Source organism: Chiloscyllium plagiosum, chromosome 6, assembly GCF_004010195.1.
Source record: "Chiloscyllium plagiosum isolate BGI_BamShark_2017 chromosome 6, ASM401019v2, whole genome shotgun sequence".
In the NCBI taxonomy this organism is placed as follows: domain Eukaryota; kingdom Metazoa; phylum Chordata; class Chondrichthyes; order Orectolobiformes; family Hemiscylliidae; genus Chiloscyllium; species Chiloscyllium plagiosum.
In genome coordinates, this window is record NC_057715.1 from 50,596,193 (window position 1) to 50,623,813 (window position 27,621).

A 27,621-nucleotide genomic window follows, 5' to 3' on the forward strand; every position below is an offset into this window, starting at 1 on the left:
TAGCTTGCAAACTTATTCTATTTCCTCACATCCTTGGTCAACCCTCTGCCCAAATAAAAGTGCATGTACTTCCTTTTAAAATCACAAGCCAAAGATTTGGGTTAATTTCAATGGAGTTTGCTATCTACAGAAGATGCAACTGTATAAACAAATGCAAGTCATAGCAAAGTCAGAAAAGGTGGATTAAGTAAGCAGCAAGTGGCTAGCTGGGTAGGTTAAGACTTTGGGATTTAGAATCACTGGTTCATTATAGGCAGTTGACCATTCAAACTTAAAACACCTTAAGTAGTGGATTAGATATGGTAAAATTTGAGACAAAAGTGTATATTATCAATGACAATTGAGATAATTCACTTATACCACTGATTAAAGCTAAATGTTAGCGAACACTTACCTACGTCGTCTACCTCTTCTGGCCCATCTTCTCAAAGGTTGCCGCAGCCTGGCAAGCACTGTCACCTGACAAGCACTTGACTCCAATACTTGATGTACCTTACTTCGAAGGGTTGATAAAGTGTAATTTATCAGTCTTTTTAGTGAATGGGCTGGTGATATTAGGATAACTGTTATCCCTTTACCCACACTAAAGATTAGTTTTTATTCATTTTAGGAGCAAAGTTATTTTATTTTCCAAAGCACTGCATTGATAATAGTGTATATACGGTGCAGGATAGTTCTTTATCATTAGTTTTACGGAGTACTGGGGTCTCAGTGTTCCTCATGGCCTTTACTACCATCTTCCTTTGTCCTTTCTTACAGGTGCAATATAAGCAATTGTTTTGAGGGCTACACTACGAGAGCTGGGATTCTACTTCTGAGGCTGGAGAAGGCTCAGGTCATTGAGAGCAGTTTTGGGCCATGTAAAGGAAGGCCTGGGAGGGGATCTAGAGGAGATTCACAAGACTGACCCCAGAGATATGAGGAACAGGTAAGGGCTCTGGGCCCGTACTCAGTGGGAGTTTAGAAGGAAGGGGGAGGAATCTTGTTGAAACGTCCAGAATACAGATAGAGTGGATAGGGAGATGTTCCCACCAGTAGAAAAAACTGGGATCTGATGGCACAACCTCAGAGTGAAGAGATGACCCTTTTGAACTGAGAAGAATTTCTTCAGCCAGAGGGTAGTGAATCCGTGGAACTCATTGCTCCAGAAGGCTGTGGAGGCCAAGTCATTGAATGTTTTTCAGACAGGGAAATGTTCTTGATTAGTGAGGGGATCAAGGGTTACAGGGAGAAGGCAGTCGAATGGCTTTGAGAAATATATCAGTCATAATCAATTGGCAGAGCAGAATTGTTCAGCTGGATGGCCTAATTCCACTGCCATATCATGACTGTATTGTTTTTGTTTGGGAAAAAAAAACAACTACTGGAGCAGTAAATCTGGTTTTACTTGTTAACCGTTTGAATTTTGAAAAAAAAATTCTAAATTTGTAAAACTCAATGTCACCATTTGTTGTGGTGGGATTCATCCTCTTGGCCCAGAGCATTAGGCGGGTCTGTGGCTCATCAGTCCAGCAATAATATCCAAACAAATGCAACTTGGCCACTTTTCTGAAATTTACTCCCCACGTGATCTCCCAATCAGTACTCCAAGTCCAGGAGAGGGCTTGTCTACCATCAGGCATTTTGTCAAATGATAGTAAGTGCGACCAAAAAGACTTTAAACTAGAACCATTAATTGATTGATTCGATTTTGTAAACTATCTCCAAGAGTCAGGTCGTCCAACAGATTTTGTAATCTTATTTGCAGTACTTATCCAAGAAGTTGTACACTTGGACACACTGGACGGATTTACATAGAATGTAGCATTTGATATTATGCACAAAGTTTCCTGTTTATTTCACAGCAATGCTAAGCAATACTTGATACAATGGGAAACTTCCACGTACAAAACTAATGTTGTGGATGTGCTACAGATGAACAAAAAAAGGAATCACGAATGAGTAATTTAACAGAATAAATCAATTTCCCAATTTATATAAAGCAATGTTTCAAATTTATACAAAAGTCTAGAAAGTAACTGTATGAAATGTAGTGTGCAAATTCTTCCTATATATAAACCCCAAATATAAAGTTTACAAAAAGAAACAAATTCTAGACACCATTCAGATGCAATTTCTTAAGATTCATCTCAAAAAATAAAATTACAAATAAGGTACCTATGATTTACTAATATTAAAGCAGATTGAAGAGATTTATATATTAACACAGGTATGAACATAGATAAAGTTGTAGCTGTTCTTGATTGATTCTGACTGTAGAGCATCACCGATGTCTTTTCATAGCTCTCAGTTTTTCCAAAGTTTTCTGAGGGAAACAGAAACATAATTTTCAGTAGATTCATGTACAAGCTTAAAAACTTGTGAGAAATCATAGTGAATGCACATAGAATAGCTAGCAAGCGTATTCTACTATATGCTGAATCTGTGCCATACATGTGTCCTTTCCATTCCACTTTACTTTTACCAAAAGATGCATCTGTCGGAAAAAACAGAAGTCTTACACAACATGCAAAACAGAAATTGCTGGAGAAACTCAGCAAGTCTGGCAGCATCAGTGGAGAGAAATTAGAGTTAACGTTTCAGGTCCGGTGACCCTTCCCCAGAACTCTTTTCTTGCTTCTTTTGCGGATCACTTCAAATCTATACCCCCTTGTTCTAGTTCCTTTTACTGGAACAGCTTCTCCTCACCTACGCTATCCAAACTGTTCAATTTTAAAAACTTCAATCATATCTTCTCTTAGCTTTCTTCTCTCCAAGGAGAACAATCGCAACTCCTTCCTATTTTCAAAGATTCCCACCTCTAGAACTAGTTTTGTAAAATTCTTCTACATTACACTAACTTTATTGAGTTTTTTTTTGAAGAAGTGACAAAGAGGATTGAGGAGGGCAGGGCGTGGACATGAACCATATAGACTTCAGCAAAGTGTTCGACAAGATTTCTCATGCTGGTTAGTAAGGTTAGATCACATGAAATATAGGGAGAACTAGCAATTTATTTACGGAACTTGCTTAAAAGGTAGGAGACAGAGGGTGATGGTGGTGGAGGGTTGCTTTTCAGACTGGAGGCCTGTGACCAGAGGTGCGCCACAATAATTGGTGCTGGGTCCACTGCATTTTGTCATTCATATAAATAATTTGAATGTGAACATAAAAGGAATGGTTACTAAGTTTGCAGATGACACCAAAATTGGAGGTGTAGTGAACAGCAAAGAAAGTTACCTCAGAATACAATGGGACTTAGATCAGATGGACTACTGGATCGACGACGAGCAGATGCTTAGCATTTAGACAAATGTGAGTTACTGCATTTTGGAAAGGCCAATCAGGGTAGGTACTTGGGAGTGTTGCTGGACAAAGAGACCTAGGAGTGCAGGTTCATAGTTCCTTGAAAGTGGAATCCCACGTAGACATGATCATGAAGATTGCTTACCTTTATTGGTCAGTGCATTGTGTAGGAGTTGGAAAGTCATGTTGCAACTGTACAGGACATTGGTGAGGCCACTTTTGGAATACTGCATGCAATTGTGGTCTCCCTGCTATCGGAAGGATGTTGTGAAACTTGAAAGGGTTCAGACAAGATTTACAAGGATGTGACCAGGTTGGAGGGGCTATAGAGTGAGACTGAATAGCCTGGGGCTATTTTCTCTGGAGCGTCAGAGGCTGAAGGGTTTCCTTATAGAGGTTTATAAGATCATGACAGCTATGGATAGGGTAAGTAGCTGAGGTGTTTTTCTTGTTTGGGAGGGTGGGGGGGGTGGGGGGTGGGGTGGAAGCGCACCCCAAAACTAGAAATCATTGGTTTAAATCTTTCCCCTATCACCTTGAAAGGGGCAAAGTTTTCACCCAGAGGGTAGTATATGTATGGAATGAGCTGCCAGAGGAAGCAGTGGAGGCTGGTACAATGCAACATTTAAACAGCATCTGCATGGGTGTATGAAAAGAAAGTGTTTAAGAGTAATATGGGCCAAATGCTGGTAAACGGGACTAGATTAATTTAGGATATCTGGTTGGAATGGATGAGCTTGCTGTACAGCTCTATCACTCTCCAATCTTTCCTACAACACAGCACCCAAACACGTGGAAGCATGGTCTCTACCTCTCAATGAGGTTGACACCCCCCTCATTCTTAAACTCCATACCCAGAGTCCTCAACCACTTTTCATATGACAAACCCTTCATTCCTGGGATCATTCTGGTCATTGGTCACATTTTCATCTCCAGTTAACTACGATCAGCAGGCCTTAGGAGAATGGAATTGAATTGGCTGTAAACTGTAGTCCACATGAAGATGTTGAAACACTCTCTCTTGCTGGCTTCACAAGAAGCCCAAATAATAATAATTTTTTTTTATTGACTACCACCAGACTATTGACGTTCAGGTCCTGTGACCCTCCTTTAGAAGTCTGAAGGGTCACTGAAGTCTTAACATTAACTCTGCTTTCTCTCCACAGATGCTAAGAGAGCTGTTGAGTTTCTCCAGAAATTTGTTTTTGTACTCTGGTTAATTCCACCAAGGGTTCCTTTAACAGGTGCTTGCTCCTGAATTATAGAACATTGAACATAGAAACGTACAGCACAGAACAGGCCAAGGATTAATCCTAATGTAAAATAAAATCACTTAACCTACGCACCCCTCAATTCACTGCTGCCCATGCATGTCCAGCAGTCGCTTAGATGTCCTGAATGAGTCTGCTTCCACCACCACTGCTGGCAATGCATTTAATGCATTCACAACTCTTTGTGTAAAGAACCTTCCCCTGACATCCCCTCTATATATTTCTCCTAATATCTTAAAACTATGACCCCTCGTGCCAGTCAATCTTGCCCTGGGGGAAATGTCTCTGGCTACTGACTCTATCCATGTCTCTCACTACCTTGTATACCTCAATCAGGTCACCTCTCTTCCTCCTTCTCTCCAGAGACAAAAGTCAGAGCTTAGTCAACCTCTCTTCATAAGGCAAGCCCTCCAAGTCCAAGCTGCACCTTCTTTGCACCCTCTCCAAAGCCTCCGCATCTTCCTACAAAAGCGCGACCAGAACTGGACATAATATTCTAAGTATGATCTCACCAGGGTCTTGTAGAGCTGTAGCAAAACCTTGCGGCTTTTAAACTGTATCCCCCGTTAATGAATGCCAAAATACCATATGCTTTCTTAACAACCCTATCCACTTGGATGGCAAATTTGAGAGATCTATGTACTTGAACACCAAGATCCCCCTGTTCCTCCACACTGCCAAGAATCCTGTCTTTAATCTATATTCAGCATTTGAGTTCGTCCTTCCAAAACGCATCACTTTGCATTTATCCAGGTTGAACTCCATTTGCCATTTCTCAGCCCAGCTCTGCATCCTGTCTATGTCGCGCTGCACCTGCAATAGCCCTCCAACCTTTGTTTATCTGCAAATTTACTAACCCACTCCTCAACCACTTCATCCAACTCATTTATAAAAACTATAAAGAGCAGAGGCCCAAGAACAGAGCCCTGCAAGACACCACTGACCTCCAGGCAGAATACTTTCCATCTACAACCACTCTCTGCCTTCTGCCAGCCAATCAATTCTGAATTCAGATATCCAAATCTCCCTGTATCCCATACCTCCAGACTTTATGAATGAGCCTACCATGGGCAACCTTATCAAAAGCCTTTAAGTCCACATATACCACATCCACTACCTGACCTTCGTTGACCTGTCTTGTCACCTCCTCAAAGAACTCAATAAGATATGTGATGCATGACCTGCCCCTCACAAAGCTATGCTGACTGCCTTTAATCACTCTACGATTTTCCAAAGAGTCATAAATCCTATCCCTCAGAATTCTTTCCAAAACCTTGCTGACTACAGATGTAAGACTGACTGGTCTGTAATTGCAAGGGATATCCCTATTCCCCTTCTTGAAAAGAGGAATAACATTCACCTTCCTCCAATCCTCCGGTACGACTCCCGTGGAGAGTGAAAAAGCAAAGATCTTCGCCAACGGCTTAGCAACCTCCTTTGTCAATTCCCGAAGCAGCCTAGGAAAAATCTGGTCTGGCCCTGGGGACTTATCAATCTTAATGTCTGGCAAAATTTCCAGCACGTCAACTTAATCAATCTTGATCTGTTCAAGCCGGTATCCCAGCTTCTCATTCACAACAAGGTCCCTTTCCTTAGTAAAAACCAAAGCAAAAAAGTCATTTCGAGTTTACCCTATCAATTAGACTCCATGCACAAGTTCCCTACGCTATCCCTGATCGGCCCTATCTTCTTCCTGATCATTCTCTTATTCCTCATGTATGAGTAAAATGCTTTTGGGTTCTCCCTAATCTTTCTTGCCAAGACACTTTCGTGTCCCCTTTTGGCTCTCCTCAGTCCATTTCTGAGCTACTTTCTAGCAAGCCTGTAATCTTCTAAAGCTGTGCTAGATCCTTGCTTCCTCCATCTTACGTGAGTTGCCTTCTTCCTTTTGATGAGAAGCTCCTCTGTTCTTGTCATCCAAGGTTCCTTAATTTTATCCCTTCTTACCTGTCTGAAAGGAATATATTTGTGCATCACTCGCAACAATTGCTCCTTAAGCAGTCTCCACATGTTTGCTGTGCCCTTTCTGTGGAACAATTGCTCCCAGTCTGTACTTCCCAACTCCTGTCTAATAGTGTCATAATTTCCTTTTCCCCCAATTAAATATCTTCCCTTGATAAATGCTACTTTCCCTCTCCAAGACTATGGAAAATGTGAGGCAGTTGCGATCACTGTCACCAAAGTGTTCTCCCACCGCGAGATCTGACACCTGTCCTGGCTCATTGCCGAGGACCAAATCCAAAATGGCCTCTCCCCTCGTCAGCCTGTCTACATACTGAATAAGGAAACCCACCTGAACACACCTGACAAAAATGGCTCCATCCAAACCATCTGCACTAAGGAGGTTCCAGTTGATATTGGCAAAGTTGAAATAATCAATAACAACCCTGCTACATCTGCATTTTTCCAAAATCTGCCAGCCTATGAATTCTTCAATCTCCCTACTGCTATTAGAGGGTCTGTAGAAAACCCCCAATGAAGTGGCTGCTTCCTTGCTGTTCCTAACTTCCACCCATACTGACTCAGTAGACAAATCTTCCTCAACAACATTAGTTTCTGTAGCTGTGATGCACTCTCTGATTAGCAATGTTACACCCCCTTCTCGTTTTCCACCCTCCCTGTTCTTTTAAAATGCTCTAAACCCTGGAACACCTAGCAACCATTCCTGCCTCTGAGAAACCGACGTTTCCGTTACGGCCACAACATCTCAAAATTAATATAAATGAAATAAGGGCAGGAGTAGGCCATTCAATGTTTAGACCCTGCTCTGTTAGGTGGTGGACAATCCTTTAGATTAAGCACAGACATTAGTCCTAATACTAATTTGGTATATTTAGCAATTGAACATGCATAAAACTAAAATATGGAAGAAGAATTAAGCCATTCAGCTCAAGTCTGTTCCACCATATGATCACAGCTGATGGTTTTTTAATACTATTCCCAGTAACCCTTGTTCTCCTCACTAATCAGGAATCTCTGTCTTAAAGCTGAATGCAAACCAGTTTTGATCTGTGCCGATACTGCATGCTACAGCCCTGTTGTTTTTGATGATTAGAAATTATTTGATTAGTGAAAAAAGGAAAAGAATAACAATAACAATCTCTACATTAGCATGACAGCTACTCAAAGAAAAGGATAACAAACTTGTCACTGATCTTTAACAATTACAAAATGAGGTGCTCGAAAGGAGAAGAAAGCAACAGGTGGATTATCCTTCCTCAAATTTATCAGCTTTCCTCCAACGTTATTACCCACAAATGCAGAGATAAACAGATTAAGCATTTACCTTGTGGAATTCTTTTGCTTTTTCACGATTTCTTGTGCACTCTATTTGTCTGGTCATCTCTTTTTTCCTCGTTTTAACCTCATCAAGTTGGCTGTAGAGACTGCAAAGAACAAACATTATGGTTATACAAGGGGATTAATGAAGGGACCTTGTGGCACTGTGCTGATGTCCCTACCTCTGAGCCAGAACATCTTAGTTCATGTCCCACCTGTCCCAGAAGTGTGTCTTAACATGTCAAAATATCAAAAATAATTACCAAGGAAATTAATGAAAGGATGAGCACAGAATAGCCCCAGAGCCTTGACTTAAAATCAGTAGTTCAAACAAAGGTGTTGAATGGAATCTATAAATGGCAACAAAATCAGATGGGTCATGGATTATGAACATATGTGTACAATATAGTTTGGGGTATTTAGTGTACAAATGTCTCCAGGTGATTCCGTTCAGGTTCAGAATTTCCAAGATTAAAGGTGGAGGGGAGGTTTCCATGGTGGTCCAATAGTTAGGATTGTGTGTTCCCACTGTTATGGCCCAGGTTCAATTCTCAGTCATGTAATGACGATTTATTACTCTGATGCAGTTTGTCGGAATAAAGCTAAAATTGACAGAGGAACTCTTGGAGTGCAGTGGTAATGTCCCTACCGCTGAGCCAGGAGATCCAGGTTCAAGTTCTACCTGCTCCAGAGGTATGTCATAACATCTCTAAACAAGTCGCTTAAAATACCTCCAAGGTTGAGAGGAAAATGCAATCACAATGAAGCATCAAGGAGTACTGAATTTCTGGAAACGTATATTCCAGGAAATGGTCATCTCAGAGCAAGAGTGTGTGTTCAGGACAGTAGATAGCCATCTAGAAGAATAGGAAGTGAGGATTCTTCATGGTTTATACTACTCAAATCAGTACTGAGTAAAGGAAACCTCTGGGTGAAATGATACCTTTGGTAAGGGTAATGCCACCATTATAGATGTTCTAAAGTCAGATGAACAAACAAATGCTTCAGTAGCTATTATTGTGAACCCTCAATGTGTGTTACATCCTTGCTACACTGGTATACGAAGGTACTAGACAGAGAAGGTATCAAGGTTCTATATTTAGACTTCCAACAGCTCGAGTCAGTCTAAAAAGTAGGTAAGTTTCAAATCAGTAATTACTAACAGAGCTCAGACATCAATATTCTGGAATTGCTCACTCCCGTATCCTGCAGCTTTTGCAGTTCACAAAACTAAAAGACTAGTGGATAAGGTCTTCCTGGAAATATCTGCTATACAGAGAAAGCTATATACTAGGAGATGAGCTCCCTATACAACATTATCTTGGGTCTGGCAACTGTCACCCATCTGGGCAAGTTGACCACCTAACACTCTCCTTGATGACTGCCCCAGGTTGCTGGAATGTTGGCTGTTTCCTAGACTTCAATGATTTCATTACAGTACTGCCTGCAAATACTGGAGAGAATTGCTTCTGCAGAATCTTAAGTGATATTAGTGGTACAGGAACCAACCGCAACAAAACACAGAAGGGTAAGAGAAGTACGGCTTCGTATAGTTTGTGCTCTGAAGACATGGATGCTCCAAGCACGCTTCTAACATCTTCAAAATGTGCTGTTTGCTTTAGTAAGCTATTGTTCATTTCCTTGTCCAAGGGAGCATCAAGTGAGATAACACCCCTCAAACAAAAACTCCCTAAGATTAGTTGACAACGTTCAACTTTGTCCCTTGAGGACAATATTTAGTGGTCTATAATTTTCTTGGAGTGCAGCATGATGTAGGAATTCAGTTTTCAAACAACTGCTTTTTAGTTCTAAATGGTGTGTCACCTTGTAAAGCACTTTATACTGGGAGAGCAGTAATTGGCAAAAACAAGTTAATGCATGCGTTTTTCTATGTCGTTGTGTGAAGCTGAAAAGACTTCCATCAGTCCAGAAATATGTGAATCCTCTCCTTAAAAAGGTCTATAAGGACACTGGCCACAGCATACTAAAGATGGTGAATAAGATCATGGTGAGCACACATCCTGACTACATACCATTGGAGTTTCAGAAGGAATTTGAGGGGACAATTGTATTTTAATTAGGGATATTCTATAGGCCTCCAAATAGAGTGAAAAATATTGGCAAACCTGCAAGAAAATCAGACATGCAACAATTACGCGGTGGTGCTGCTAGTGGACTTTAATTACTTAAGCATCAATTGGGAGAAAGAAATATATTCAGGACAGCATCTTCATATGCACATTTTTGATCCAAACAGAAAAGGCACATTGCCGGATCTAGTGTAGAGGACTAGGTTGGGCCAAGTGAATGAAGCGTCTGTAGGGAAATGTGTGGGTAACAACATTCATTCTGCAAAACTAAGTAGTTAAGAATGTCTAAATTGAAAAAAGTTAAAAATCACACAACACCAGATTATAGTCCAACAGATTTAATTGAAAGCACACTAGCTTTCGAAGCAACGCTCTTTCATCAGATGATTAAGGAGCGTCGCTCCGAAAGCTAGTGTGCTTCCAATTAAACCTGTTGGACTATAACCTGGTGTTATGTGATTTTTAACTTTGTACACCCCAGTCCAACACCGGCATCTCCATATCATAAATTGGAAAAGGCTAACTTCAAATGGGATGAAAGCAGATTTTACCAGGAAACAAATTGGCAGGGAAAAGGCAGACTAAGTATATTCCAAAGGGAAAGGCAAGTTATGAAAGAAATCTGGCTTTGGTTGAGGGAGATAGTGGATTTGACGAAACCAAAAACTAAAGTGCATGATGCGCATCAGATGAATTCTTCAAGTGAAAATCAAGCTAAATAAATTAAGTTTGGAGGAGAGGTGAAGAGGAAAATATGATATGCAAACAGAGAAGAGGAGAACATACTAGTTTTAACATAAAAAGAGGAATCCAAACATCTTTCAAAGGCATGTAAAAAGTAAGTGGGTTAAAATTTATAGTGGGATCTAATAGGGGCAAATATATGTCTAAGGGGATAATACATGCTTAGAGCCAGAGGGCAACAAGGCTGGCACACAAATACTTACTCGTGTTTACAAAGGAACAGGATGCTGATAAAAATATTAAAAAAGAAAAAGGAATTGATGAGGTGAAAATTAATGGGAAAGGTGTACAGGAAAAGCCAGTCAAGTTGAAAACAGATAAGACATCTAGTCTGGATGGCTTGTATCCTAGGTTGCAAGAGAGCAAGGTAATAACAAAATGACTGGTTAATGTATGCATGTCCCGCCTCTCTATTTATAGGTCTTGGTTTCTTAAGGTGGGTGATGTCATTTCCTATTCTTTCTTTCAAGGGAAGGTAGATGGGATCTAAGTCGGTGTGTATTGATGGAGTTCTGGTTAGAATGCCATGCCTTTAAGAATTCTCATGCGTGTATTTGCTTCATCTGTTATAGGATGTGTGTGTTGTTCCAGTTAAAGTAGTGTCCTTCTTTATCTGCATGTATGGAAACCAGTGATAGTGGGTCATATCTTTTTGTGGCGAGTTGGTGTTCAAGTATCTTGGTGGCAAGAAATAAACCCAAACAAGCAGACTCAACTAAAACTTATAGACACATTACCTTACATCAAAGGCATATTAGAAATGACTTCCAGACGAATCGGATGCTTTGGTATCATGGCAGCCCTCAAACCTACCAACACTCTTAAACAGCGACTAATGAACCTAAAAGGATCCATTAGATACTAGCAGCAAAACTAACGTCATTTACAAAATACCACGCAAGAACTGTAAAAAAACACTATATTGGACAAACAAGCAGGAAACTTGCCACCAGGAAATGACATCACCCACCTTAACAAACTATTAACTATTAAGAGAGAGGCAGGAGATACTACCAGCGCTTCACTGGAGACACTCACTGATGATGTTATCATGTGGTGACGAAACGTCTGAAAACAAACCTTCCAGATCAATGAGCTAACTTACATTCCTCTCTCTCTATATTAAAAAAAAATCACACCACCAGGTTCTAGTCCAACAAGTTTATTTGGAAGCACTAGCTTTCGGAGTGCTGTTCCTTCATCAGGTAGCTGTGAAGCAAGATCATAAGATACAGAATATATAGCAAAACTTAGAAACGATACATTGAACAAACCCAGATTGCTGTTAAGTCTATCATCTTTTGCAATGCGTTGAAGGTTTCGGTTCATTCATATGTAAATTCCAGAACTTCTTTTCAGTCACATTCTCGAGATAACTTAAGGTTTTATCAAAAATGGTGACATCTCAGCTCAGACAATGCATTAAAGATGTGAGGTTAGAGTCTGTCTACATCCCAATTTGAGGTAAAAACAATGACTGCAGATGCTGGAAACCAGATTCTGGATCAGTGGTGCTGGAAGAGCACAGCAATTCAGGCAGCATCCGAGGACAGGCTGCCTGAATTGCTGTGCTCTTCCAGCACCACTGATCCAGAATCCCAATTTGAGTTAGACTAGTTCAATTTCCAAAGTAGGAATTTATAAAATATTACATGGATTGACTGCCTGCAGATTACATGCTTTTTTAAAAAGCAGTAAAAAGTGAGGACTGCAGATACTGAAGGTCAGAGTCGAGTGTGCGGTGGTAAAAAAAGCACAGCCAGTGAAGAGCAGGAGAATCGACATTTCGGGCATAAGTCCTTAACTCAAAATTGGGATACAGACAGACTCTAATCTCACACCTTTGTCTGAGCTGAGGTGTCACTATTTTTTTTAATAAAGCCTTAAATTATCTCAAGAATGTGACTTAAAAGAAGTTTGAGGATTTATATATTAATGAACCAAAACCTGCAACCCATTCTAAAAGATGAAAGACTTAATAGCAATCTAGGTTTGTTGAATTTATTGTTTTAATTGTATGATACTGTAACCTTTTGCTATAAATTCTGTGTCTTATGATCCTGCTCCACAGCTACCTGATGAAGGAGCAGCGCTCCAAAAGCTAGTCAGAGTCATAGAGATGTACAGCACTGAAACAGACCTTTTGGTTCAACCCATCCATGCCGACCAGATATCCCAACACAATCTAGTCCCATCTGCCCCACATCCCTCCAAATCCTTCCAATTTATATACCCATCCAATGCCGTACTAGCCTTCACCATTTCTTCTGGCAGCCCATTCCATACACGCATCACCCTGTGTGAAAAGGTTGCCTCTTAGGTCTCTTTTCTCTTTTCCCTCTCACCATAAACCTATGCCCTCTAGTTCTGGACTCTCCCCCACTACAGGGAAAAGACCTTGTCTATTTACCCTATCCATACTCCTCATGATTCTACAAACTTCTATGATGTCACCCCTCAGCCTCTGACGCTCCATGGAAAATAATCGCAGCCTATTCAACCTCCCCCTATAGTTCAAATCCTCCTACCCTGGCAACATAGTTTCTGAACCCTTTCAAGTTTCACAACATCCTTCCGATACGAAGGAGACCAGAACTGCACGCAATATTCCAAAAATGGCCTAACCAATGTCCTATACAGCTGCAACATGACCACCCAACTCCGGTACTCAATATCTGACCAATAAAAGGAAAACATACCAAACACCTTTGGAGAAAGTGAGGTCTGCAGATGCTGGAGACCAGAGTCGAAAGCGTGTTGCTGGAAAAGTACAGCAGGTCAGGCAGCATCCAAGGGGCAGGAGAATCAACATTTCAGGCTGGAGAATACCTGATTAAGGACTCCGGTCCAAAACATAGATTCTCCTGCTCCTCGGATGATACCTGATCTGTGTTTTTCCAGCAATATGCCTTTTCACTATGCTATCTACGTATGACTACTTTCAAGGAGCCATGAACCTGCACTCCAAGGTCTCTTTGTTCAGCAACACTCCCTAGGACCTTATCATTAAGTGTATAAGTCCTGCTAAGATTTGCTTTCCCAAAATGCAGCACCTCGCATTTATCAGAATTAAACTCCACCTGCCACTTTTCAGCCCATTGGCCCATCTGATCAAGATCCCATTGTAATCTGAGGTAACCTTCTTTGCTGTCCACTACACCTCCAATTTTGGTGTCATCTGCAAACTTACTAACTGTACCTCTTATGCTCAGATCCAAATCATTTATATAGATGACAAAAAGTAATGGACCCAGCACCGATCCTTGTGGCTCTCCACTGGCCACAGCCTCCAGTCTGAAAAACAACCCTCCACCATCACCCTCTGTCTTCTATCAGGTCTGTATCCAAATGGCTAGTTCTCCCTGTATTCCATGAGATCTAACCTTGCTAACCAGTCTCCCATAGGGAACCCTGTCGAACGCCTTACTGAAGTCCATACAGATCACGTCTACCGCTCTGCCCTCATCAATCCTCTTTGTTACTTCAAAAAAACTCACTCAAGTTTGCGGGACATGATTTCCCACGCACAAAGCCATGCTGGCTAAACCTAATCAATCCTGGCCTTTCCAAATACATGTACATCCTGTCCCTCAGGATTCCCTCCAACAGTTTGCCCACCACCGATGTCAGGTGCACCAGTCTATAGTTCCCTGGCTTGTCCTTACCACCTTTCCAAATAAACCTGTTGGACTATTACCTGGTATTGTGAGATTTTTAACTTTGTCCACTCCAGTCCAACACTGGCACCTCCACATCATAGCTTACCCTCTATGTCTGCCTTCTTCATTAAAGTGGTTAATAAAACATTCATCTTTGACCAAGCTTTTAGCCACCTGACTGAAGATCTCTCAAGTCTTATCAAATTTTGTTCAATAATGCACTTCAGAAATTCTTCAGATATTTTACTACATTCATGATGCTATGGGAATGCAATTTGTTATTGACTTCCCTATGAACATTGAAATTACATCTGGTCACACTTCAGATTTTGTCACTGGCTATTCCCATTGCATTGAAATTAGTGCAATAGAGAAAAGGTACTGACTCAAAATCAGTCTGGCTGGAACTATGAAACAACAAGTCAAAGAAAACATTGGTGGGAATTTTCTACAGGCCTCATTTTCTAAGACAGTAACGTAAAGATTGTGGCAGTGTTAAACTGGCAGTTAGGCAAGTGTGCAACAAGAGTGATACAGTAAGAATGGATTTACATATAGATCTTACAAACTATATTAGCAATAATACTGTGGTAGATAACTTCCTAAAGTGCGTATGAAGTTGTTCAAAAAAAAAAGTGCTTTGAACGACCAGCTAGGAAACATTCTAATATGGAGTTGGTTGTTTTGCAACGAGAGATTAGTTAGTCATCTCATTGTACAGTGTCCTTAGGGGAAAAGCAACCATTATCACAGTCAAATTTACAAAGGTATGAGGAGAGAGTTGACACTGACTGATTGGGTAACTTCATTAAAAAGATATAATGGTGGACAGGCAATGGCTAATATTTACAGAATAAAATGTGCGCATTGCAAAAACTCAACAGGAAAAGTAGCCTAGCCACATCCAACAAAAAAAAAGGATAGTATTAGGTACCAAGATAAATTTTTAATAAGTTTGCTAAAAACATTCTACAGGGAGGAGCATCATCTATGGTGAACTGTAGTAGTTACGGAAAGTATCAAAATTAAGGGAAAAGCATATAACTAGGCAAAGATGAGGTACAGGTCAGATGATTGGTCAGAATATAAACAACAGCAGGGACTGACTAAAAGGTTAACCAAAACAAATGTGGGCGGCACGGTGGCACAGTGGTTAGCACTGCTGCCTCACAGCGCCTGAGACCCGGGTTCAATTCCCGCCTCACCCCCGGGTGCTCCGGTTTCCTCCCACAGTCCAAAAGATGTGCAGGGTCAGGTGAATTGGCCATGCTAAATTGCCCGTAGTGTTAGGTAAGGGGTAAATGTAGGGGTATGGGTGGGTTTCGGCGGGTCGGTGTGGACTTGTTGGGCCGAAGGGCCTGTTTCTACACTGTAATGTAATCTAATCTAATCTAATCTAAAAAAAAAAAAAAATAAATAAGTACGCGAAGCAGCTACGCAGAAATGTAAAAACAGCTGAATATCTCCAGGCCTAGATGGACACTATCCACAGGTCTTAAAAGACGTTTTAATGATGCATTGATGTTAATTTCCCAAAATTTGCTCGATTTAGGAAAGGTTTCATCACATTGGAAAGTAGCAAATATAATCTCTCTATTCAAGTGGGGAGGAAACAGAAAACTATTGGCGACTTAGCTCAATATCCATTATGGGGAAGATGTTAGAAATTATTAAAAAGATTATAATCGGTCACGTAGAAAAACATTGTATCATCAAAGGGAAATTATGTTTAACAAATTTATTTGGTCCTTTGAAGAAATAACATTTGCTGTGAATATAGGGCAGTCTCATACTTTGTTTTCCAGAGGACACTTGGTATGAAGCCATATCAGAAGTTTTGTAAAACAAATAGGCCCTTGAAGTATGTGGTAATATTTTAGCACGGATAGAAGGTGGTTTGTTGGCAGAAAACAGTATGTATAAATGGGTCTTTGTCTGATTGGTAGGATGTGTTGAGTGGAATTGCGCAGGGTCTTTGCTGGTGCCTAATGCTTGTACAGTTTACATCAATGAATTACATGAGGGGAGAAAAGGAACGGTAGCTTAATTTAAAACAGAAAGACAGGAAGGAAAGTATGTTGCAAGGACACAAGATAGTTGCAGACAAAACACAGATTGAGCCAGCAAACAAATATTACGCCATAGAAGGACAGCGACAAAGATTCACTAGACTGATCATTGAGTGGCAGGATCATCATAAAAAAAAAAGGTTGACTAAGCTTGCACTGAAGTTTAGAAAAATGAGGAGCGAAATGTGAATAACTCAAGTCGTCTGGACATAATGCATGCAAGGATAACGTTTCCCTTGGCTGGGCGTTCTGAACAAATAGAGACTATCTCAAAAAACAGGATAGGCTATTCAGGACTTTTAAGTGAACAGATTTCTTCACTCAGAGGGTGGCAAACCTGTGGAATTCAGTACCAAATAAGGCTGTGGAAATGAAGTCACTGGGAAAATTTAAGGAATAGGAACTAAACACGTCAAAAAGGTGTACAAGGAGAATATGGAGTATGACGCTGAGATTGAGGAACAGCCATGACCATGCCACATGGTGGAGCAGGCTCGATGGCCAAATGGCCTACTCCTAATTCCTATGTTTTAGGTTTCTGGATCAGAGTAAACTTCAACATGTAATCTAAAAAAAAGTGGCACAGCAACTGTGACTAAGTTGTTTAAAAATTATTTTTTAGAAAACTATAATATCAGGGAGTTTAACCAGAAATTCTGCAACTACTTCTACCATACCGGAATGTTCTTTCGCGCATCTCTACTTCAGCAGCTTTTCTATCTTCAGGAGTAGAGACTTTCACTTCCCCCACCATCTTCAAGTGAGCTGCTACTGATGATGATGCTGATTAGTAGAGGGAAATTAATGTGAGATTAGATCTATATAACTCAATTAACAGCAAAATCATGGAAAATGTGCAGAACAGTTCTTACCAAATACAGAGGGTTGTTCCTGTTTCAAAGACATTTTTCTATCGAGCAGTTCAGAGTTAACTTCTCCAGAGCTTCTCTTTCTTTTCATATCCTCCACTCGTTTTTTAGAATTTGCAAGAAATTTATGTTTTTTCTTCAGAACCACTTCATTCAAAATCTTAGTAGGTGAGTCAAACTGAAATATCATCGCTTGAAAAAAAAACTTAATGTATTAAAATGAAAACATCACTATATCCTGAAATATAAAACCAATTTTTGTGAGCAATTTAGTAGAGGGATTCACCTTTTTAAAAAGTGGTTTAAAAGCCTATTAAAATTCAGAATCATACGGTACAGGAGAAGCCCTTTGGCCAATTGAATTTGTACAGCTACTACACTAAATCTACTCTATTCCCACAACAGGTCCATAACCTTGATCATTTTGACACTTCAAGTGCTCATCCAAGTACTTATTAAAAAGGTACAGAGGTTACGTGTATCGATTACTCTCCCAGGCCATGCATTCCAGAACCACCCGTTCTTGAAAGTGTGCCTCCTTGCTATTATACTTGAAACACCAACTTTTCCACCTCCTGATGCTGCCTGGCTTGCTGTGTCCCCTTCTAGCCCTCTGCTTGTCTACTTTGGATTCCAGCATCTGTAGTATTTTTTGTCTCAAATCGTTGTTATTGGCCAACTATTGGACACAACTACTTTCCATCCACACCCTTCAATTTTATAGAGCTTTATCAGAATCCCCTTCAACATTCTCTGCTCTCAAGAAAACTTACACAGCTTCATTTTATAGCTAAAACTCAACACAGGCAGCCGTCATGGTGAATTTCCTCTGCAGCCCCTCCAGTGCAATGACATCCTTTCTACAGTGTAGTGGCCAGAACTGCACACAATATTCCAGCTTAAGCCTAACCAAAGTCCTGTACAGCTCCAGCAATAACCTGCCTGCTCTTAGAATCCATGCTTCAACTGATAAAGTTAAAAATCACATAACACCAGGTTATAGTCCAACAGGTTTATTTGGAAGCACGAGCTTTCAGAGCGCTGTTCCTTCATCAGATAGTTATGGTAGCGTGACTACCTGATGAAGGAGCAGCGCACTGAAAGCTCATGCTTCCAAATAAACCTGTCGGATTATAACACAGTGTTATGTGATTTTTAACTTTGCCCACCTAAGTCCAACACTGGCATCTCCACATTAACTGATAAAGGCGTGTCCTATGTGCCTTCTGCTACGACACGGCGGTGAACCCTTCTGTTAATTAAACCAAACACCTAGAGAAGCTCACCTCGCCTTGTAATCTGTTAAAATGAGTGACAAAGGACTCCCCAAATCCCACTATTAAAAAAAAATCAATTTATTCTAAAACTCTAAAAGTGAACGTTAAACAATTATTCACAACACTCAGCCCCCTTTTCTCTTAACTGCTTATTACCCGCCTCCAACTCAATAACAATATACTGTTCTATAAAACACTTATTAAAATAACATCAACATAATTTCAAAACCACATAGCGGCTGTCATCTTCGGTGTCTGTCTTCTTCCGGCTGAAGATCTCTCTTGGTCACTGTCTTTCTTCTTACTGTGAATATGTTCCATATGAAAAGGTACCTTTGATAGATCGTGTTTCCTAATTTCTTGGATCTGTATTGATAGCAGTTGCTCTGTCCGATTTTCAAAATGCCTGTGTTTTTTTATAATATCCCCAACATTGGATCATCTTATTGGTTCCATGTTGGCAAAACAATAAATTCAAACTCAACTGGGTTTTCGTATCCTTGGGCATAGTTTAAACTAATTGCTGGTTTGACAACAATTTGAATGTAACCAACCAACTCATTTCACAGCCAAATGTTACATGTTTTCAATTATCTCATTCAGGCCGAGACTATCTAGTCATATGACAGAGATGCTTGCAAGCTCTCAGTTCAAAACAACATTCACTCTAAGATACAGTACACACCTTCAACTTCATAAAGTGGAATTTTCTGTGAAAATGTCCACACATTTAAACAGATAAGTTCATTTGTTTGATTATTAATTTCAAAGATTTTATACATTTGCATGAGAAGATTGTTTTGGCTCAAGTCAAAAATTATGCAGTTGCAGGGTTATACATTTAGGAAAAGAGAGTGCTCACTGTCACAATATTAATCTGAGAGATAATACTGTAGATGAGGAATACAGCTGTACAAGGTTAGCTAGGAAAGCACTGCAATTGGTGAATCAAAGCAGAAGACTCAGTAAGGTTTTTCACATTAGATAGAGTCATATAACATGGAAACAAACCCTTCGGTCCAACTCATCCATGCTGACCAAGTTTCCCAAAGCAAACCAGATCCACCTGCCCGCATTTGGCCCATATCCCTCTAAATGTTTCCTGCTCATGTAACTGTCTAAATCTGTTCTAAATGTTGTAACTATAACTGCATTTTCCATTTCCTCTGGCAGTTTCTTCTACATTCGAATCACCCTGTTTGTGAAAAAGTTACCTCTCGGGTCCCTTTTAAATCTTTTTCCTCTCATCTTAAAAAAATTATGCACCCTAGTTTTGAACTTCCCAACCTAGAGAAAAGTCCTCTTGAGGTGAGAGGTCGGAGAAGGAATTATTTTTTTAAAATACAATTTATGTGAGCGCAGATATTTAGCTTGGAGTGAAGTAGGATACAGTGATTTTTCAATACTCCTTCTAGATAGAAACATGACAGAAGAGGATAATGGAATCAGTACATTCTGTACAGTTTGTGCTGCTGGGTTTTCTATTCAATGTTTAGAGAATGACATCGAAGGTTGAATCATCATCGTTATTAGTCATTGATGTATGTGTGAGACTTAACCATGTCTACAGATGATACAATCAAGGAGTATCAAGTAAATGAGGAAGACAAAAAAGGCGAAGAATTCATCCTTGGATACCCTTAATATAACTCTGTTGGAGTCAGAGCACATCATGGGAAATTCCCTAAGTATGACCAGATAGGCACACGTGAAGCTGAGCAAACAGAAACAAAGGGGAGGCTTTAAAAGATGGTTTAAAAGACTGCAGAGGAGGATGATTTTAGTTATGGTTATTTTAGTACTAAAGGGGTGAAATTTTGATGGCAGAGATTCAAACAGAAATCTGCAGATATAGTCAAGGCTTTTGGGGAAGATGGGATGACAACTCTATCTTAGACTGGAAAAGAAATCAAAATGTAATTTGGAAATTGTACGTAAATTGTAAGGGACATGGGTGTCGAGAATGGAACATATTTTGTTTCACAGTAATTCAAGAATAGTTTACTAATTCCAAAATTATCTAGTATTTGGGACACTTTAGAGACTGACCTGAAGGTTTGCCTCATGGACAAGATCAAGATTAGCTTGGAGATGATATTTGTGATGTGAACGCCAAAGGAAAGAAGAGGTAACTGAAAAGAAAAATGGGTTTCAGGACAAGGACAGCAAGGAAACAAAGCAGAAGAACAAAGATTTCTACAATGGTGACACAGCAATATATTAAACCCTCATACTGCTTTTGAAAGGTTAACGATGCAAGGAAAAGGGAAAATTCAGACAGTGAAAATACCAAGCATTTTGACATATCAGGAGATCCATTGTCCCCAGAATGCACCAGACAATCCACTCTTCAATGCAGGTGACTGGTTGCAGGCTCTAAACTAGGTGGCGAAGTGATGCCTTTCCCCCTCAGTCGCCCTCTGCTGGATGCTCTTCCTGTTGATCACAGGGGCTGTTGCTAGACAATCTACTCTTTGCTTTCCTGGAGAGTAAAGCAATTCACTATCTTGGTAATTAAATTGAATATTTATATATACTTTGTGGATGTCTCATGGAGTAGCAAATGTTTGCTGACAGCATCAGTAACATTAATCTTTTTAGGCTTTAGAGATTTCCAAAGTCCCAATAACATGGGCATCCACAATGACCAGGAATACGGAGTTCATGAAAGGACCGGTTTAGTTGACAAGCAACTGAGTCCAGGCTTTACCCGGCTACTCCCACAAATGTGGGGGGTACTGCTGGTGGCAATTTTTGCCCTTGTTGGCACTCTGGGAATTGCCCCAACAATGCAGTTATGTCAGCGCTCAGCTCTGACCATCAGGCGTAGCTTCTTGCTAGCATCTTCATCTTGGAATCTCCAGATGACCCTGGTAGAATTTGGCCAGTATCGGGCAGTGACCTTTATCTGGGACAATCATTCTTGCTCCCCACAGTAATATGCCTTCAACTATAGTGATCTGACCTTGCTGTGTTCAATCCTGGTTGCAATGGCCCTTCTGTCTCCCCATTACCACAGCTGTTTCAGTTTTGCTAGGACAGGTTTATTTTGTGTCCACAGTTGGATATTGTTGGCAGTAACTGGAAGGGTGTCCAGAATGTTTAAAACCAAAAAAGTCTCTTCCAGAGGAGGCATCACCCCTCGAGTATCTGCATTAGCCACTCTGCTTCCTGGATGGTGTTCCATCTTGCTTTTGTACACACTGAGAATAAGGGCTCACACTGAATTCTATTGGAAGCTTTAAGCTGCACTACCTTGAAGACAAGTAGTCTTAGCACGGGTTTGTGATCTGTTACTATGAAAGATTCCCATCTGCAAAAGGTACTGGTGGAACTTCCTCCCACCAAACCTTCCTTCTCTATCTGGTCATACTTTTGTTTGGCATCAGCCAAAGTCCAGGAAGCATATGCTCTCGGTTCGGCCACTGGTGAGTCAATACTATCCCAACACCACACAGGGAGGCATTGTATGTCAGCACCACTCTCGTCTCGGACTGTAGTGACCCAACTCCTTACGTAGCAGCTTTATCATTTCCCTGAAGACTGCTTCTTGGCTTTGCGGCCATTTTCAAGGCTGATCGTTTTTCAACAAGTGTAAAGGAGCCAAGATGGAGGTCAGGTCACATATGAATTTTCCGTAATAATTCACTAACCCAAGGAAAGACCTAAGCTCCAGTACAGATATGTGAGCCAGGCTCCTTTGATTGCCCTCACTTTCTCTTCCATCGGGTGTAATCCGGTTTTGTCGACTCTGTAACCCAAGTAGGTCACTTGGGCCGCCTGGAACACAGTTTTCTCAATCTAAAGCATACACCCACCTAGGAACAATGTTTAAGCACGATGTCTAGTTCTCTTTATTGGTCTTCCCTGTTATTATTACACCATCCAGATAAATAGCAACCTGGTGTAGCCCTTGTAAAATGCACTCCGTGGTGTCCTAAAAGAGGATACAGGCTGATGATAACTCAAATGGCAGTCTTGTATAATGATATAAACCCTTATGGGTATTAATTGTAGCATACTTCTGGGACTCCTCATCCAGTCACACTCGGGGCGACGCAGTGGTCAGCACTGTTGCCTCACAGCGCCAGGGACTCAGGTTCAATTCGAACCTCAGGCGACTGTCTGTGTGGAGTTTGCACAATCTCTCAATATCTGTAAGAGTTTTCTCTGGGTGCTCTAGTTACTTCCCACATTCCTCAACAGATGTGCAGGTTAGGTGGACTGACTATGTTAAGATTAAATTAGATTACTCAGTGTGGAAACAGGCCCTTCAGCCCTACAAGTCCACACTGACCCACCGAAGCGTGACCCACTGAAGCATAACCTACCCAGACCCATTCCCCTACATTTACCCCTTCACCTAACACTACGAGCAATTTAGCATGGCCAATTCACCTAACCTGCACATTTTTTGGACTATGGGAGGAAACCGGAGCACCCGGAGGAAACCCACGCAGACACGGGGAGAATGTGCAAACTCCACACAGTCAGTCGCCTGAGGCGGGAATTGAACCTGGGTCTCTGGCGCTGTGAGGCAGCAGTGCTAACCACTATGCCACCGTGCCTCCCACAAATAGTTCTCTATTAGCCGAATAAAACCGATAGCGTCTTAGGATTAAAGAAGGTTCAGGTCATAATATTTCTTAACTCAGTCAGTTTTTGGAGGATTTGAGTGTCTGGTGCCTCTGGGAAAGTTGAGCCTCTGATCATTAAAAATGCTGCGGGTCCACGTGCAGTCAGAAGGATGACGTTTTGCTTTTCATCTGCCCCAAATGACATTTACCCAGAAAAAAATAATATTGTATTCTTTCCACATACTGGGCCCAGTCTTCGACAGCAGAGCCAAATGAGTCAAACTTCCCAAATAGAAGCATGGTACCAGAAATGCTTACCCCAACTCCAAGATGACTGTCGCAAGCGAATATTCTTCAGTCACATCCTGTTTTCTTCCATTCCCACTGAAATAACTGCAGAGTGGCTGGGTCCCGTCACTAAGTCTTCCTCTAATTACTCGAGCACAGTACATTGGTTGTCGCCAGCCAGCTCAGAGTCCGTCCTCAACTGAGGAGATTCAAATCTCCTGGTTATATTGGTCAGCCAAGGTTTTACAGATTGGCCCAGGTTAACAACCAACAATCGAGAACCTCAGTCAACAAGGTCCACCTGGTCCCAAACACTACACAGTCCCATTAAATTTCTCTAGCACTTTTTTTTTGAAAAACACTAATTTGCTTCCATTTCTTCTTCACAAAAGACCCTTGCTTCTCTATCACTTCTGGGAAGATTTTTGTGACTTCTGTTTCAGACTATAAGTGGATTACATGTGTCTTCACAATTTTTTTTCTTTTAACATACTTTTAGAAGTTCTTTACAGTTCATTTTTATGTTCTTCATAAATTGACTTTCATACTCTAATTATCTCCTCTTAATTTCTTGGTCTTCATTCAATGAATTTCAATCCTTTCCTATCCTCAGACTTGATTTTATCTTCACTTTTATTATTTGTTCATTTACACAAAAGGAATATAAAACTGCTGTAATGCATACATTTGCTCCTTAAATTTTAACCATTACCTATCTATTATCATGCCTTTTGATAAGATACCCAGTCTAACTTTTCTTTGTTTAGATTTAGAATCAGAGTTTCAGATTAGACTACTTCATATTCTATTCCAATTAAGAATTCTTTCATGTAATAGTCACTTTTTCCTAAAAGATCTTTCATAACAAGATTGCTAATTATCCTTATCATTGCACAAAATAAGTCTTAAGATACATTTTCCCAAGTTGGTTCCTCAAAGTGTTGGGCTTAAAAAAAATCCATCCTGTATACTCCTCGGGAACTCATTTGCTATAGTATTATGACTAATGTGGCTTACCCTAGTAACATCTAGATTCATATCAAAAATTAAATTACTGTAGTACCCTAGTTGCTTGCATCTCTAATTTCCTGTTCAATGTTATCATCTATTTCATTACTACCTTGTGGAGGCCTCTGGACTACACCCACTAACGTTTTCCACCCCTTATTTCTGCTTAGCTACACCCATGCCTATTCCATATCTATAGTATTATAATATTCACTAATAACATCAGCTCACCTCCATTTATGTTTTGCCTGTACATCACAGAATTTGACTACTCTTGGACGTTCAATTTCCAGGCGAAGTATTCACGATCATGAGAGCTCAAGACAGAGTAAATATGGAGAAAATGTTCCTATTCATGAAAGGATTGATAATGAGAGGGCGCTGATTTTTTTGTAACTAGTAAAAGAAGCAAAAATCAATAAGAGGGATAACTGTTCCAAGCACTAAGTGGTTCATATCTGGAAAGTATTATCCTGAATTGTGGTAGAGGCAGGTTTAATTGAGGCAAAGCGAATTATTTGAGAAGGATGAATGCACAGAGAGACAAGGAGAAAGATGGAGACGAAGCTACTCATTTGGAGAACCAGCATAGAATCCCTCCAGTGTGTAAGCAGGCCATTTGGCCCATCAGGTTCACACCCATCCTCCAGAGAGCATTCCTCACTCCTATCTGTGTAACTCTGCATTTACCCTGGCTAACCCAGCTAGCATGTGCATTCCTGGACACTATGGGCAATTTAGCATTGCCAATCCAGCTAACCTGCACATCTTTGGACTGTGGGAGGAAACTCATGCAGACATGGGGAGAATGTGCAAACTCTACAGTTACCCAAAGTGAAATTGAACCCTGGTCCCGGATGCTGTGAGGCAGCAGCATTAACCACTGAGTCACCACACACAGAGGCTTTGAAATGAGTGGCCTCCTATCTTGTACGGTGACATGTCAAATTGCCAATGTTCCTTTTTAGATTTCAATAGAGTTCATAATTATATCAAGTGTTATTAGTCAACTCACAATTTAAATACAGCTTGGAGCTTCCCCTGGAACTGTCAAGAAACTATGGGGCACCAACCCCTGACATGAAAGTTCCTGAGGAGACATAGTTTGCCACTTCCTTCTCAGTGCTTCGATGTTAAAAGGTACATTCACCAACATCACATTGCAATACAGTCTCATGGTAGGGAGGATTTTGGAACGGTAAAGGTGCAAGTGACTAAGTGAAGCGGGTCAACAGAGGCATTGAGACCTTGATAGTTACAAGCTTGGGTTATACAGCAAATGAGATAACATACATTTGGAAGAGGTCAAACTGATTCGTTCTAAAATTGAAGAATCACACTATGTTATTGAACAAAGATTGCAGCTGCAGACACTGATGCAAAAGACACTTCAGTCTAAAAATTATAAACTTGAACTCTGCCCACCTGAAAAAGAAACTTTTTTTAACCATTAATCTTCTACGAGGCTTGTGTCAGGAGTGGGATAGAATGCTCTCTCTTCCTAAGCAACAACACTGAAGTTGATTTGACACCATCCAGGAAATGCAGCCCACTTAATTGGTACCCATCCAACACCTTCAGCACCATTGCACAATACGAGCAACACTGTAGGTTGTACCTTAGCTCTTTTGCAGTACATTCCAAAACCACCATGCAGCAAATGCATGGGGGGGAGCACTGTCACTTGCAAGTTCCCCTCCAAGCCACATACCTACCTACTTAGTACTATATCGTTAGTCAAGTATAGATTTTCACTTTTCTGAGAAGCTTATGTTGGCAGTGTCAGTATGTAGTTGAGTCTTTGTGCTTGCAAGCACAATCTACTATCATTTTAGATGGTCTTAATTTTACAATGAAGTGCTGAAATGTTTGGCAACAGGTTGTCTTCTCTGGGATAGTCAGCTAAGACTGATGAACTGACTTCTTTATTGTTCACAAATCTTCAAATTCCTCATCATTTTCATTAAACCAGTCCCAGTTCTTCTTGGATGTCAGATCTCATGCCCACATTGAAGGAATCAGCAATGAGATTGGGTGTTCCAGTCTGATCCGCAAGATTGCTTGCAGAAGTGCCTATCAAGCAGAGATTTGCAGGTTGCTGACTCAATACTTGAATGTATTGAGTCTCCATCTATTCTTGGGCTTGAAATGGAGGTTCAGCTCTGAGTGATCGAGCCAGTTGCTATGGCTTTCCTAACTTTGAAGCTAACATCAAAAGAGATGTTGTTCATCTTGGAATCTCTGATTAAAAGAAGTTGTAGTCAGTGTTGTATTTTGGTAAGCTACCTTGCAGACCTTACACAAGGCCGCTCTCTTGATGCAAAAGCAGCAATTACTGGAGAAAACTCGGGTCTGAAGGGTCACTGGACTTAATGTTAACTCTGCTTTCTCTCCACAAATGCTGCCAGACCTACATTGTTTCTCCAGCAATTTGTTTTTTGTTGTTTCCAATTCCCAGCACCTGCAGTTCTTTGTTCTATTTCACTGCCACATTGATGTCTAGTCTGGCGAGTTCAGGGCCACCAAAGGAGAGTGTTATTTGGGATGACTGTTACTAATTTCAAACAACAGTTTCAAATTCCGGCAGGCAGGTTTTGGAATTTTTCTTTTTCCCCACCTTTTCAAGTTAGAGATTGTTCTTTTTGCCTCTATTGTAGTTTGACAGCATTATGAGTTTCCCATTGACTGCAGTAAATTGGTCATAGCCACAGGAACTAAGACAGTATCTGTGAAGTCTCTAAGCTGTGGATTCAGTTTCAGAATTTCCCTCTCAGGTGGGTTGCCAAGCAAAGCTCAAAGAATCTCCTATTCTTGTTTCTTTTCATCCACAGTCTGGTAAACAAACAACTGTAATAGAGTGACAGAGTCAGAGTCATACAGCATGGAAACAGACCCTTTTTTCCAACTAGTCCACACCGACCATGTTCCAAAATTAAACTAGTTCCACTTGTGTGCGTTTGGTCCATATCACTCTTAACCTTTCCTATTCATGTACTTATCAAAATGTCTTTTAAATGTTGTAACCGTACCTGCATCCACCACTTTCTCTGGCAGTTCATTTCACACACAAATCATTGCATTAAAAAAGTTAGCCCTCATGTCCTTTTAAAACTTTCTCCTCTTACCTTAAAATGTGCCTCCAGTTTTAAAACCACCCCATCCAAGTCAAAAGATCCTTGTTATTCACCTTATTTATGCCCAAGAT

At 40.6% G+C, this 27,621-nt stretch overlaps 1 protein-coding gene across 1 annotated transcript in view; it reads right to left on the reverse strand.

Moving 5' to 3' along the window:
- Positions 1-1,718: 1,718 nt before the first annotated feature.
- The window catches only part of cep295 (centrosomal protein 295), a 187,738-nt gene continuing 161,835 nt past the window's right edge, over positions 1,719-27,621 (reverse strand). The window contains exons 26-29 of the mRNA XM_043691513.1: positions 17,270-17,458; positions 17,075-17,180; positions 7,843-7,942; positions 1,719-2,305 (exon numbers count right to left, since the gene is read on the reverse strand). Coding sequence (XP_043547448.1) covers positions 2,264-2,305; positions 7,843-7,942; positions 17,075-17,180; positions 17,270-17,458 — 437 coding nt within the window. The 3' untranslated portion in view covers positions 1,719-2,263. The remainder of the gene's footprint in view (positions 2,306-7,842; positions 7,943-17,074; positions 17,181-17,269; positions 17,459-27,621) is intronic.